General features: G+C 38.3%; 1 protein-coding gene across 11 annotated transcripts; it reads left to right on the top strand.

Annotated features, from left to right (window-relative positions):
• The first annotated feature begins 253 nt into the window (after positions 1–253).
• LOC306910999 (uncharacterized protein) lies at positions 254–13,819 on the top strand. 11 transcript variants are annotated; one of them, XM_079485991.1, is made up of 20 exons: positions 254–494; positions 1,261–1,353; positions 4,965–4,992; positions 5,715–5,918; positions 6,012–6,205; positions 6,302–6,338; positions 6,756–6,881; positions 7,034–7,222; positions 7,320–7,513; positions 7,610–7,646; positions 8,064–8,189; positions 8,342–8,530; positions 8,628–8,821; positions 8,929–8,965; positions 9,068–9,099; positions 9,642–9,669; positions 11,818–11,895; positions 12,135–12,335; positions 12,598–12,788; positions 12,921–13,819. In XM_079485991.1, the coding sequence occupies exons 2-20, from the start codon at positions 1,279–1,281 to the stop codon at positions 12,936–12,938; spliced, it is 2,178 nt and encodes a 725-aa protein (XP_079342117.1). In that variant the 5' UTR covers positions 254–494; positions 1,261–1,278; the 3' UTR covers positions 12,939–13,819. The 11 variants fall into 11 exon arrangements, 10 of the variants coding, with proteins under 10 accessions (XP_079342117.1, XP_079342115.1, XP_079342119.1 ...); XM_079485989.1 differs by having other exon boundaries at positions 11,818–11,904; XM_079485987.1 differs by having other exon boundaries at positions 297–494; positions 1,154–1,353.
• The last annotated feature ends 1,405 nt before the right edge of the window (positions 13,820–15,224 follow it).

Here is a 15,224-nt window from a genome sequence, read left to right as displayed (position 1 = left end):
TAAGGTTCAAGAACATTAGCATTATTATTATACTATATTTAATACTGATCACAAATCAGGTTGCCAGCACCACCCGGTCCTGTAGATTCATCCTCTACAATATTAGGAAAATTAGACCTTTTCAGACTAGTTTTTGATTCCAGTTATGCTTTTTGTTGTCCTTGTGCTGTTCCAATTGCTTCCAGTTTACCTCATCTGTAAATCGCTTTGGATAAAAGCGTCTGCTAAATGTTAATCTAAAGTAGATTAGAGCATTAACAGAAATTGTTGTGAGTGGGTGGTGGTTTGACTGCAGTGAAAGTGAAAGTGGTGGTTTGACTGCAGTGAAAGTGAAAGCTTGTGTGACATACTTCCATGTTCACCCAAAGGACGATTGTGTGAAAGACAAATTATAGATTTTTTTATAGCATAGCATAAACCAACACCTCAAACTGACGTGAGTCAAGTCTAAACAGGCAACTTCAAAGTCTTTCCAAAGTGGAAGCGAAGAAAGGGTGAGTACGGCAGTTTTTCACAATATAGATCATGTAAACTTGATTCTCAAGTAATTTGAAGTAATATTATGCCGCTTTTACTAGGACTTGTTGTGATACGTGACTTCCCACTTATATAACCTATTGTAGCTAAAAGTCTACTGTAATAATATTTACTTATTTGCGCTAGTTTCAACGCAACAGGGAGTGAACTTTGAGCTTTCGCCATTGCAGTGGTTCCCACACATTAACTTTATTTGGCGGGTGTGACCACGCAAATTTTGCGCAATATTTATTTATCCATTCGTGATACTCTATCTGCGATAGTTTAACTAGTGAATAATCGTCGCATCTGCGTCTTCTCTCTTTCCTGACTCCTCTCTACAGAGTTTGGTGCGGTGTGCCTGCAACAATAACCAAAATCAATAATGTGTTCATTTTAACAAGTCCAAACCATCTTTGCCTTTTTTATTGCACGTCACGTAATGTGTTGCTGAATTGTGCTCTTATTTGATTTTAAACGCCAGTGATACTGTAATTGTATCATGATCGGGTAAAACCGGAGCCAAAACCTCCTAAACGCAGCCTACGCATGCTGCGTGAGCCAGCCTGACCAATTATTAAACAGGTCAGACGTCAAAGTGTAGTTTTTGAGATGCCTTTATCGTGTCCTATTACAGTGGAGCTGATGTAACAGTACAAAATGAAAACAGAGAGAGAGAGAACGGAAGTCTCAACATGTGCACAAGAGCCAAGATGCAGTAACTCTAAAAGATCTCATTCTCAGCCCAGACACTCGTATGATATGCAGCAGTGGGAAAACTCAACTACATCACAGACAATGATGTCATCAGAGTTGCACGCAGACGCTATTGAACAGGTATGATTCTTATTCACAAAATACTCTAGCTAAAGTAAAATGTAATGAAGTAAATGATGAAGTGCAAGTAAAATTATGACGATTAAAAGTGTATGCAGCTGGCCAGTACAGTATATTTGTATATACTGCTATGCTATGTGCAGTAGATTTGTCAAATATAGACAAAAAACTATTAGTACTGCATGCGTTTACTCTGTACTACTATAGGCAGGCTCCAGACTAACTTTAGGAGTACATTTAGGGGCACACCTTAAATCAGCCTGCAATGCAATTAATTATTCACATTTACCCAAAAATAACTGTATTTCTGACAGATACTTTGATTATAAATAGACTAAACTCGCATAAATTACAATGTGCAGGTTTTTTATTTGAGAAGGATATGGGATTATAATGAGTATTATTCACATGCCGTCTGCCGTAGGTTAACTGAATGTTAATGTAGGGAGTAGGGAGGCTAAGTAGAGCGCTAGACTCACCTTAGAAGTGGAGAAGGCACTTTCGCAGGCGTACGCCCAAACCAGTTGCCCGTCCTTCACGTCGGTAGCGCTCAGGACATGGGCTGGCACTGGTTCCACTCGGAGGTTGTAAAACCTTGCAAAGGTACTGGGTGTAGCCCAACCCGCAGCGTTACAAGTGTCTGCCATAGAGGCGCCTTGTGCCAGTGCCTACGAGGAGGCCATACTCCGAGCCAGCGGGCACGGACGATCTTGGGTCTGGTATGCCCCTTCCTCCCCAGAGGGGAGCGCCTGCAGGTTCACCACCTGGTCCCGGAAGGGAGTCATCGGAACATTGGGCACGTAACCGGGACGGGGTCTCAGGACAACGTGAGAAACACAGGGCCTGAACTCTAGGCACCCCTGGGACACAGAGAATGCCTGAAGGTCCCCCACCCTCTTGATAGAGGCAAGCGCCACCAAGAGTGTGGTCTTAATTGTCCGATGAGAAAGACTGGCATCTCTGAGGGGCTCAAACAGGGCAGTATCAAGGCCCTGTAGGTCCACATTAAGGTCCCAAGAGGGTACGGAGCACGTTCGACACGGATTCACTCTTCTCGCGTCCCTGAGTGACCAGGTCATGCTGATTATAGATGTGAAAGTACGTGTGTGGACTGATACCTGAACGGCAGTTCGGACTTCCCAACGTCCAGGTCCTTCAGGACTTTAGCCTGAAAAACCTGTAGGACTGCCATGGCATGGAGAGCGGAAGCAGCCCATCCAGCGGCATTGCAAGCCTTGTACGGAAGCCTAGGTCGACCCCTCCAGGGAAGTCACAGCTACAGAGCCCTCTTACCTTTAAAGCGCCAAGAATGCTGCACTCCAGGACCTAGTGTGTATAATGGCACCGGGGCGATGCATGGCCTTTGACCACGCCCCGATCCCAGCGTTTTGGGGAGGGTGGTGTCTGGGAAAGGATGGCTGAAATCTCAGTGTAAGTTTCCTCATGAGCTCGACCACCCGTTCGCGGGAGCTCAGAGGAATCCGATGCCAGAAGCTAGCTGTCCGATGCTATGACAGAGATTTCGTCGTCATCCCTCTGCGAAGTATGCCCGCTATGGGACGGTCGACCGCCGCCCATCGGGGACGAGCCAGGTGAGCGTGTTGGGGTATGGAAGGGCCGATGCCAACGGAACAACATCCATAGGAACTCCCAAATCACCCCCGCCGCTTGCTGAAGTGGTCAACCTTGCCAGAGTGTCAGTCGAACACGTCTGGGAAACATACGGGGTGGCTCCAACATTAACAAAGAGCGAAGCCAGCTGTGACCGTAACACCCTGATTGTCATGCCCCCGCAGACGGAGCATGCCGAATCAGTGAAACCCGCCTTAGCATGCTTGAGCCCCAAGCAAGTGACGCAAGTATCATGGCCGTCAGAGTCAGGGATAAGTCAGTCTCACCCAAGGCGACGCTACGAGACGTGCTCTGCAGAAACGCACAGGCGAAGACTGCTCAGGAAGGAGAAGTCTGCTGCTCCTGATTCTGCCAGACCTGCCTGCAGCGTTTGAAACGGTCAATCACCAGATACTGCTAGCAACCCAGTGATCTTTAAGAAATCTCAGGCTCCCCTCTCCGCTGGTTCCAATCCTACCTCACCGGCAGATCCTTCAAGGTGTCATGGAGGCTCACTGTCCACTGCTCTCCACATGATCAGTGGGGTTACTCACGGTTCTGTGCTAGGGCCAATTCTTTTTTCCGTCTACATGACATCCTTAGGACCCATCATACGGGCACAAGGCTTCTCCTATTACTGTTATGCTGACGACACCCAGATCTTCATCTCATTTCACCCAGACGATACCACTGTGGTAGCTCGCATAACAGCCTGCCTAGATGACATCTCAGCTTGGATGAAAGAGCATCACCTCCAGCTGAACCCGGCCAAGACAGAACTACTTGTGTTTCCGGCACACCCCACTGTGCAACACGATCTCACCATCCAGCTTGGCAATTCCACAATCACAACCTCCGAATCAGTCAGGAACCTTGGAGTCATACTAGATGAACAGCTGTCCTTCAATGATCACATTGCAAAGACATCGCGATCCTGTCGATATGCCAAAGACAACGCGATCCTGTTGATATGCTTTATTCAACATTAAAAAAGGTTGGACCCTATATCACGGAGCATGCGGCACAACTCCTTGTCCAGGCCCTGGTTATCTCAAGGTTGGACTACTGCAATGCTCTCCTTGCTGGTCTTCCTGGAAAGGCTATCAAACCAATTGAGCTGGTTCAAAACGCAGCAGCACGCCTCCTCTTCCAACAGCCCAAAAGGTTCATGTGACACCCATTTTCATCTTTCTCCACTGGCTACCAGTTGAAGCCTGTATCAGATTCAAGTCACTGATGGTTGACTACAGGACTATCGCCGGATCTGCACCGGCATACTTTCAGACCCTCCTACACTCCTACACCCCATTAAGAACCCTGCGTTCTGCAGACGAACCGGGCCTTGAATTGCCTTGTATTAACGAGCGGCATAAAATCTCTTTCCCGCTCATTCTCCTTCATTCTCCTTTAACACCTTCCTGGCAGATCATTCTTCCTAACTCGGTCCGGTCAACCACATCTCTCACAACCTTAAAAAAACGACTTAAAACCCATCTCTTCTGTAAATACTTGACAGACAAATGAGAAGAAAAAAAACACTAATCCCCCCCAATTCTCTCAACAGGTAGTGGTCTAGCTTTTGTTGAAACTAGTAACTTTGTATTAGCACCTGTCGTTCTATTGCTCTTTTATGACATATCGCTAATTGCTCCCTGAATTATTTTAAGTCACTTTGGATAAAAGCGTCTGATAAATGACTAAATGTAAATGTGAGAGCTCAAACCCAATGCAGCACTTTACTCCGGAGAGCAAGAAACATATGTGACTCGTGACCCGCGCAGTTGGCAGAGATATACTGTACTGGTGGGCTCGATATCTACACATTTTTCAACTTTATCAAATAATAACCAGAAGCAATTCCAAATTTGCAGGTCACACATGCACGAATGCTTGCATTGTGTGAAAACTGAAAAAATGCGACCATTTGGTTGCACCCTGGTAAATATTATTACCAGGTAGCACAGTATTAATCGTTTAATAATTTTGAATATTTCCTTTAGGGATGTACAAGGAACACAACAGTTAACAGTGAGTTATATATTTTTCTTCAGTTTCATCATTTGTTTTGATTACTTTCTCTTCACTTTCACATCCTTCTATTAAAGGAATAGGTCACTTTAGAAATTAAATTAGTCTATATTTGACTCACCCTCATGCGGTCCCAGGTGTATATGATTGTCTCGATTAAGCGGCCTACAGTCTGAATTATATTGAATAATTGCTCTTCCCAGCTAATTGCTGTAAAAAAATCTAAGAGATTGAGGATAAGCAGCATCAGCCATAAGATAATTTAAGAATATATTTGAAGAATCTAAACAAAAAAGAGAGACCACAGAACAGAGTCAAAGAGCTGAAAACTATCGACTGGAGACACTGAGAAAGTCAGAACCGTTGAAGACTTACGGTCTCTTAAAGCACAGAAGGAAAGATGGTTGACATTCATAGCTTGATGTAAAACATGCAAATTAAACAGAGATGGAAAATACAATCAAATATTAACAACAGCTGATGGTCAGAAATAACTGGTTTTAAGGTGAAAATTCTGTGCTTATTTCACATTTATAGTTTATTCAGATAATTCACAAGTATGTTCATAAAACATACATGTCCACATAATGTAAATTATCAAGGTCCTTATAACAAAAGTCTTGTTTAAATTATGCTACATTTTGTGTGGGTTATAATTGATTGATTTTCATATGATCATATTTGTACATCTCCTTTTGTCTTTGTGCCAATTCATTTTTTAGGTGGAGTCAAGCTGTTCTATGTTTTGGCTGGAAAAACAAATGATGGTCATCAGAGTTTTATTGACTCTTTGGTGAACCAAATTAAAGAACTGAAAGTAGTTCCTACAGTGGATGAGAGTGACATTTTTCTGGTTTTCTGTCCTGTGGTTTCTCAAGCTGGAACTGATATAGAAGCAGCACTTAAAAGATTCACTGAGTCTACAGGTTTATTTATTATCATCACTAATGTATTTTATAAGATGAAAAGGCTTTTAATTGTCATAACTCTTAAATTCATTTGTCTGTTTCTTTGAACAGCCTCTAAACTGAAGGTTCTAGTGGTGCTACATCACACGTTTGACCCGGAGAAAACTGTGCCAGACAGCAGCAGGTGTGTCAACGGGACATATATACTGACAGTGGACTGTCTGTTCAATGAGGACACAGGATTACTGAAGTGTCAGAAAAACAATGATGCAATCAACAAAATTGTGAACTGGATAATACAGCAGGTATTTTACCAGATGCTCTAAAATAAATATTAAAAAAATCTTCAAACGGTATGATAAACATGTTTATTAAAAGAGCCCATGCCATTTTTGTTCCAGAGAACGCAAAAGGATGTCAACGCATGTCCATCTCAGAGTAGGTTGAAGGCACTTTTTTTCTTATAAAACTAATATAATTTTTAGATTAACAGTACATTAATACACATCAAGACATTTGGAAATTATGACAAGGTATTTTTATTAATTTGCATAGTCCACTATACAAATTATTAAAGTTTAATTTATGAAGTTAACTCTGTAAATCTGTTTACATGATATTATCAACAGATTATAAAACCTAATGCAATCACCACTGGTAAACCTCTGATAGTCAGAGTCTCTTTCTGGTTTTACTGTTGACTGATCTAAGATAAACCATCTCCATACTCAAATAATAAAAATAGAACATGATTATCACATATATAATGTACATATTCATGAGACATTTTATGTATTTAAGGCCCTCGTTTTATCTCATCTGTGATTGTGTATGCTTTTTCTGTGCTTTGTCTAGAAGGTGTTCCACAAGAAAATGATGCACAGATCAACAATCTGAAAAAAGAAAGTGAAGAACATCAACCAGGACTTGTCATGAATGACAGATATTGGAAGGAGAAAAAAAGAGAGAGCAAACCCTCAAGTGAGATAGAGAGACCAGCAAAGATCCAATTTATACAGCTGGAAAGACTTTTAAAAAATTCTTTGTTGTTTTACAAAAATGACCAAATGAAAATAGACTTTCAAACAGTGTGGCTTTTAAGATTAAAATTGTTTTCTTATTTCCTTTCCCAGTCAAACTATGCTCCATCCTGGCTGGAAAAGCAAATTTCTCGCACAAGAGTTTTATTAGCACTCTGAAAAAACAACAAACGAATCTAACGGAAGTTTCTACAGTGGATGAGAGTGACATTGTTGTGGTTTTCTGCCCTATTGTTTCTCGAGCTGGAACTGACATAGAAGCAGCACTGAAAAGATTCACTGGTTAATTATCATCACATTATTATTAATAAGACTGAATTATGTCATTTAAAAAATATTTTAGATCAAGAATTTTCAGACAATTTGTTTCTTTGAACAGGCTCTAAGCTAAAAGTTCTAGTGGTGCTACATCACACGTTTGACCCAGAGAAAACTGTGCCAGACAGCAGCAGGTGTGTCAACGGGACAGATATACTGACAGTGGACTGTCTGTTCAATGAGGACACAGGATTACTGAAGTGTCAGAAAAACGATGATGCAATCAACAAAGTTGAGAACTTGATAATACAGCAGGTATTTTACCAGATGCTCTAAAATAAATATTAAAAAAATCTTCAAACGGTATGATAAACATGTTTATTAAAAGAGCCCATGCCATTTTTGTTGCAGAGAACGCAAAAGGATGTCAACGCATGTCCATCTCAGAGTAGGTTGAAGGCACTTTTTTTCTTATAAAACTAATATAATTTTTAGATTAACAGTACATTAATACACATCAAGACATTTGGAAATTATGACAAGGTATTTTTATTAATTTGCATAGTCCACTATACAAATTATTAAAGTTTAATTTATGAAGTTAACTCTGTAAATCTGTTTACATGATATTATCAACAGATTATAAAACCTAATGCAATCACCACTGGTAAACCTCTGATAGTCAGAGTCTCTTTCTGGTTTTACTGTTGACTGATCTAAGATAAACCATCTCCATACTCAAATAATAAAAATAGAACATGATTATCACATATATAATGTACATATTAATGAGACATTTTATGTATTTAAGGCCCTCGTTTTATCTCATCTGTGATTGTGTATGCTTTTTCTGTGCTTTGTCTAGAAGGTGTTCCACAAGAAAATGATGCACAGATCAACAATCTGAAAAAAGAAAGTGAAGAACATCAACCAGGACTTGTCATGAATGACAGATATTCGAAGGAGAAAAAAAGAGAGAGCAAACCCTCAAGTGAGATAGAGAGACCAGCAAAGATCCAATTTATACAGCTGGAAAGACTTTTAAAAAATTCTTTGTTGTTTTACAAAAATGACCAAATGAAAATAGACTTTCAAACAGTGTGGCTTTTAAGATTAAAATTGTTTTCTTATTTCCTTTCCCAGTCAAACTATGCTCCATCCTGGCTGGAAAAGCAAATTTCTCGCACAAGAGTTTTATTAGCACTCTGAAAAAACAACAAACGAATCTAACGGAAGTTTCTACAGTGGATGAGAGTGACATTGTTTTGGTTTTCTGCCCTATTGTTTCTCGAGCTGGAACTGACATAGAAGCAGCACTGAAAAAATTCACTGGTTAATTATCATCACATTATTATTAATAAGACTGAATTATGTCATTTAAAAAATATTTTAGATCAAGAATTTTCAGACAATTTGTTTCTTTGAACAGGCTCTAAGCTAAAAGTTCTAGTGGTGCAACATCACACCTTTAACCCAGAGAAAACTGTGCCAGACAGCAGCAGATGTGTCAACAGGACAGATATACTGACAGTGGACTGTCTGTTCAATGAGGACACAGGATTACTGAAGTGTCAGAAAAACGATTATGCAATCGACAAAGTTGAGAACTGGATAATACAGCAGGTATTTATATTCCATAAATGTTGAATTCGGTTCTAAATTGTGATCAAATAATTTACAAAGTAGTCAATGTTTACTCTGTATGTTCACATTGTAATTATTTTCCACAGGAGAGGATAATTGGAGTTAATAAATGTCCACCTAAAAGTAGGTTCAAGTCTCTTTTCTCTATAAGTATGATTTAATCTCTCAGTAGTTTGTGTGATATATCAACTATTTATACTTTATTACGTCAATTTTTCTAAACAGACAAATCACCTGCCGTCTTATTCGGGACACAGGTAAAAACACATTCCTGCTCAATACTGACATCATCTGTCTATAATAGTTTATACACTGATTATTACATATGTACTTTTGCAACAGCTTGATTTCAGTGAACTTTATAATATTTTAATACAATACAAAATGCAGCCTGAAACGACTGTGTTAGAAATGTACATTATTAGAAGTAAGCAGAATATCAAACGTTGCTGTGTTTTTAGATATTCAGCCTCTAAAAGTTTTGAATTATTCTGTTTGTCCATGTACTGAACATTTATTGTGCTGTTGTTATTAAGTCAGTGAGGCAGGAGAGTGTTGAAAGCATTTAAAAGCCCTGAAAACATACTTCTGTGTTACCAGCCTTTGGTGGCTAAAGTGAGGTAGTATCATGAGTGTGCACACAGATGATAAGGGGTGTAATACGTTTAAATAATTGCACAGCAGCAATATATGAAACAAACTCCATAAAAATGTGTGTTGGTTGACAGAGCAAAGACTATTATTTTGTAATTGCAGAGTATATGCAATATGTGAGTAATCTCATTTATTTATTTCACAGTGGCATAAATGGGGATCTTCAAGTAACAGTGAGTCAAAATTACATTCTAGTTTGAACAGTTATTATTAAAAAATTGTTTCATTTCTTGTAAAGGGGAAATTCTGGAGATATGAACTTTCACTATGTATTCTGAATACTTTTTTATGAGAAATAAACTTTATTTCAACATCTAACTAAATTTGTGAATGAAATAAAGCTTCCTCATTTCTAATTATTATTGATCCTAAACATATTTTGTACATATACATTCAGACTCTAGTTAACATAATTCTATGGGGCTAATATTGCACTTTTGTTTAAAAAGATTAAAATAAAAACAACAGTTACTTCTTGTCAAGTGCCACAAACTGCTCCGAGACTCCAAGATCTAAATGCAGATTTATTAAAAAGAGAACAGGTACAAAACAGTCGAGTCCAGGGCAGGCAACAAACAATCAAAGACGGAGTCACAAGCATGGGTCAGGGCACGTAGCAAAGGGTCACAAAAACCAAAGTACAACCCTAGGTCCAAAACCAGTATAAATTAACACGATGAGAAACGATGAGAAATCCAGTTGACACAAACAAGACTTCGCCCAGACTAAATGTAAAACCGGGGTTTAAATAGACAGAGAGACCGCTTAAACTAGACACAAGTAAGAGTGATTAATATAATAAGTCTGGCAATGGATTAGGGGAAGTGTAGTGTGAAATGACAGTCCGGATCAGCACCGTTTCTAGGCATAGACAAATTAGGCAGTCGCCTAGGGGGCCACCAGTAGGGGTCACCCGCGAGCTTGCTTACCTGGATTAAAAACGTGTTTAAATAATCATCAGGAAAAGCCATCAGGGGCTCAGTATTGTAAAAAGAAAAAAGTTATTTTCTGTGCTCGATACACTTCCCCAGTGTTCGTACAGGTTTCAGAACGTACAACAAAAACCTTTACATTTTAAACATATGCTACTGTCTTATTTATACAGTAAGGACTGGGGCTTACCTCTTATGATTCTTCTGCAGTAGCATCTGCCTTGAGAGAATCTGTCATGACTGTTTGACTAATTGGTAGCATACCTATATATTTTGCTTTAAATCTTTCTACGATACTGAGCCCCTGATGGGTTTGACCTTTTCATGATGATTATTTAAACACGTTTTTAATCCAGGAAGGCAAGCTCGACTGCCTAGTTTGCCTATGCCTTGAAACGGTGCTGTTTATGTTTATTAGGGCCATATGTATCACATTTTTGCAGGTTCAGACAAAAGATTTTATCACAAATAAACAATGCAATGTGTGATACTTTATCACAGCCGTTATCAATTTTATAAATTAATATCTGCTTTCCTGTAGCTCAGTGGTTAGAGCATGGCACTAGCAATGCCAAGGTAGTGGGTACTTAGAAACAAATGTATAGAATAATGCAATGTAAGTCGCTTTGGATAAAAATGTATGCCAAATACATACATTTAAATGTAAATATCACCAACTTCTCCATATACTTCTTCCAGAAGGTTTCATCTTAACAACATAATCAAACATTACTGCCCATGCGGACATTTGTGACCCCAATTTAACTTCCCGTACACGTTCACAAAAAATATAGTGCCTGTAGATTATTTCTGATACCAAGCAAAAGTAAATGTTACTTGGCTAAATTTATCTCTCCAATATTTAGAATTTAGATACCAAGCTCAACCACTAGATGTCAATGTACCATACGGTTTGTTTACATACGACCATACTCCAGGACCACATCAACACATTTTTTACTTAATAAAATGAACATACAAAAAAATTCACAATTATTATACAATAAAATAATAATATTATTAATATGAACATAAATTCAATTAAATAATTATATTATTAGACGCTAGCATCCGATGAAACAGTCTATAAACAATAGTGCGTGTTCACTGTTCGTGATGTTTGGGGAGAAAAGTTTTATGGGCATTGAGGGGTCTGATCTTTTTATGTTATTTGTCTGAAACTATTAATATTTTGAACAATTATAATTGCTGTATGTATTTAAGAAACGAAAAGGGCCTTCAAAACAATTACCAAAACAATGGTAAAACTCTCAAACGTTCTCAACCTAATCATGAATAAACAAATTAATAAATTCAGAACAGGGTTAGAACAGGGTTAGAAGAACAGAATACTTTTTTAATATGACACAAATCTTTTTTCCACAACAGAAACAACTGAAAAAACTGCAAAGAAATTAACTGCAGGAGCAACATCCCCAGCAACCTTCTCAACATCAGCTGCTCCCTGTAAATTATGTCAGCCCATAGTGTTTTAAAGCAGTCTGCTTACAAAATTACAATTACAAAATAAAGTTTACTTTGAATAGTGAAACTATCCTCTGATAAACTCTATGATCTCTGAGTTATTAAAGGGTGCAAAGGAAAATATTGTTAAACCTTTTAACAATGGTCTTTTCTTTTTCAAAACTGTATCATACATCATCTGAAATTTACTTTACATAAAACATTTTTCTTAAATGTTTCAGATGAGCAGCCGATGAGCTTTAGTACAGTGAAATATTTTGTCATCTTTCCTGGACATAAGTATCACATCGACTTTATAAACGCTCTACATGAAGAGAATCGAGGTCTGAGGGAGGTTTTTACGTCGCTAGAGAGTGATGTCATTCTGCACTTTCTCCTTTCTGCTGAGAATCAGTCTGCTATAAATGATTATAAGAGAACAGGTAACTATTTACTTATAAAAAATCCATGTATAGATGATTCATGACCGTGTTACAAAAAGCATTTAATAACCATTAAAAACTAGCCAGATTAAGAAAATTATAATAATAGGAACAATAAACAAAAAGGGAATAATACTCAAAGAATCGCTTTTAACCTCATTTTACAATCATTTTTATAATAAATCTGAAAGTGTTTACATTGCACATTTTTTTCTACATAATGTGAGACTTATGGCCTTTGATCTCTTTCTCTCCTTATCAGACAAGCCTGTTGTTCTCATTGTTCTACACAATACACAGGATTCAACATCTGTCCCAAACAGCTATGGATGTTCAAACAGTCCAGATGTTTTCATAGTGAACTGTGTTATCTGTGATGCAGTTGAAGAACTACCTGAATGCCAGATAAACAGAGAGGCAATTGCTGCAGTTTCACAATGGCTAAGAACTAAGGTACCCTATGCTTTTCCTGATTGCTGACACTTCTCGAACAATGCACACCAATTTTACCTCAAACTTTCAGACAAAAACATGTCTCACATATACAGTATTGTTATTATAAAAATAAATATTCTATTTGTACAGATTAAAGGATCACACTGAAGATGGACACACACCTGATGATCTGCTCGCCATTTAGAATTATCCTGTGATGGACAAGTAAACAAAACTCAATTATTAGTTGAAATAAATGACCTAATGGACACTGATCTATATAAATGACTAGATTGCACCTAGAACGCTAAACCAACAGCAGGATGTGAAGCCACCATAAGCAATCGTGACGTCAGAAGGAATCGCTTACAGTCAAAATCACAATCTAAAATAACCAGTTTTTCACATTATTGAAAGGCGCGCGATAAGTTTTTAGTTCACATGTGTGTTTAAATTAATTGTTACTTCCGATGTTTTTTCCAATGTTTATGCTTATTTTTGGCCGTATAGCAACGTATAGAAATCAATGTATAGAATGTTAGCATGTTTTGCACATTGTTGTAATGGCACATGTGTAGACTTAGAGAACATTATACAGCCTGCATTTATATGTTTAGAATTCAGAATGAGCACATTTGTCATGTTTTTTTTTCTGCTGATCGGATATGTTCATTACTTTAATGAAAATGACCGTAACTCACTCTATATCTAATAATACAGGGAAATTCACGACTTTAGCACGTACAGTAAATGTTTAATTATTTAAAGACATTTGGGTTGTAAGAATGTACTGTGAGACTTCAGATATAAAAACAGGGACTGGTAAGTTACTATTTTATCATTAATATGTTCTTTAGATTTTGTCATTTGAAATGAGTGATGTCAAATTATCCTAAAATGAAGTACTGTCATCCTTTTCATTTTCATTACATAAATTATGATCGGTTTGTATTTTATTAGCATTTGTTTAGCATTCAACACACTTTAAACACCTGTTGAATTGGACTGTTATATTTAATTAAATTAAATTAAAAGTTTGTTTGTCATTTATTTTACACTTACTTAAAATATCAACAAAAATGTATATCAATTAATAATTCATTAATTTATTTAAATATTAATAATACTATTTAATGACTTGATGAAAAAAAAAAACATGCATTTTACACGCACACACATATACACTCACCTAAAGGTTTATTAGGAACACCTGTTCAATTTCTCATTAATGCAATTATCTAATCGACCAATCACATGGCAGTTGCTTCAATGCATTTAGGGGTGTGGTCCTGGTCAAGACAATCTCCTGAACTCCAAACTGAATGTCAGAATGGGAAAGAAAGGTGATTTAAGCAATTTTGAGCGTGGCATGGTTATTGCTGCCAGACGGGCCGGTCCGAGTATTTCACAATCTGCTCAGTTACTGGGATTTTCACTCACAACCATTTCTAAGGTTTACAAAGAATGGTGTGAAAAGGGAAAAACATCCAGTATGCGGCAATCCTGTGGGCGAAAATGCCTTGTTGATGCTAGAGGTCAGAGGAGAATGGGCCGACTGATTCAAGCTGATAGAAGAGCAACTTTGACTGAAATGTCCACTCGTTACAACCGATGTATGCAGCAAAGCATTTGTGAAGCCACAACACGCATAACCTTGAGGCGGATGGGCTACAACAGAAGACCCCACCGGTAACCACTCATCTCCACTACTAATAGAAAAAGATGCTACAATTTGCAAGAGCTCATCAAAATTGGACCGTTGAAGACTGGAAAAATGTTGCCTGGTCTGATGAGTCTCGATTTCTGTTGAGACATTCAGCTGGTAGAGTCAGAATTTGGCGTAAACAGAATGAGAACATGGATCCATCATGCCTTGTTACCACTGTGCAGGCTGGTGGTGGTGGTTTAATGGTGTGGGGGATATTTTCTTGGCACACTTTAGGCCCCTTAGTGCCAATTGGGCATCGTTTAAATGCCACGGCCTACCTGAGCATTGTTTCTGACCATGTCCATCCCTTTATGACCACCATGTACCCATCCTCTGATGGCTACTTCCAGCAGGATAATGCACCATGTCAGAAAGCTTGAATCATTTCAAATTGGTTTCTTCAACATGACTATGAGTTCACTGTACTAAAATGGCCCCCACAGTCACCAGATCTCAACCCAATAGAGCATCTTTGGGATGTGGTGGAACTGGAGCTTAGTGCCCTGGATGTGCATCCCACAAATCTCCATCAACTGCAAGATGCTATCCTATCAATATGGGCCAACATTTCTAAAGAATGCTTTCAGCACCTTCAGCATCAACGCCACGTAGAATTAAGGCAGTTCTGAAGGCGAAAGGGGGTCAAACACAGTATTAGTATTGTGTTCCTAATAATCCTTTAGGTGAGTGTGTGAATATATATACAGTGGGTACGGAAAGTATTCAGACCCCCTTAAAGTTTTCAC

This window comes from Barbatula barbatula, assembly GCF_947034865.1.
Source record: "Barbatula barbatula genome assembly, chromosome: 2".
NCBI lineage: Eukaryota > Metazoa > Chordata > Actinopteri > Cypriniformes > Nemacheilidae > Barbatula > Barbatula barbatula.
The sequence above is the reverse complement of the archived record's forward strand: the minus strand, read 5'-3'. Positions and strand labels throughout refer to the sequence as shown.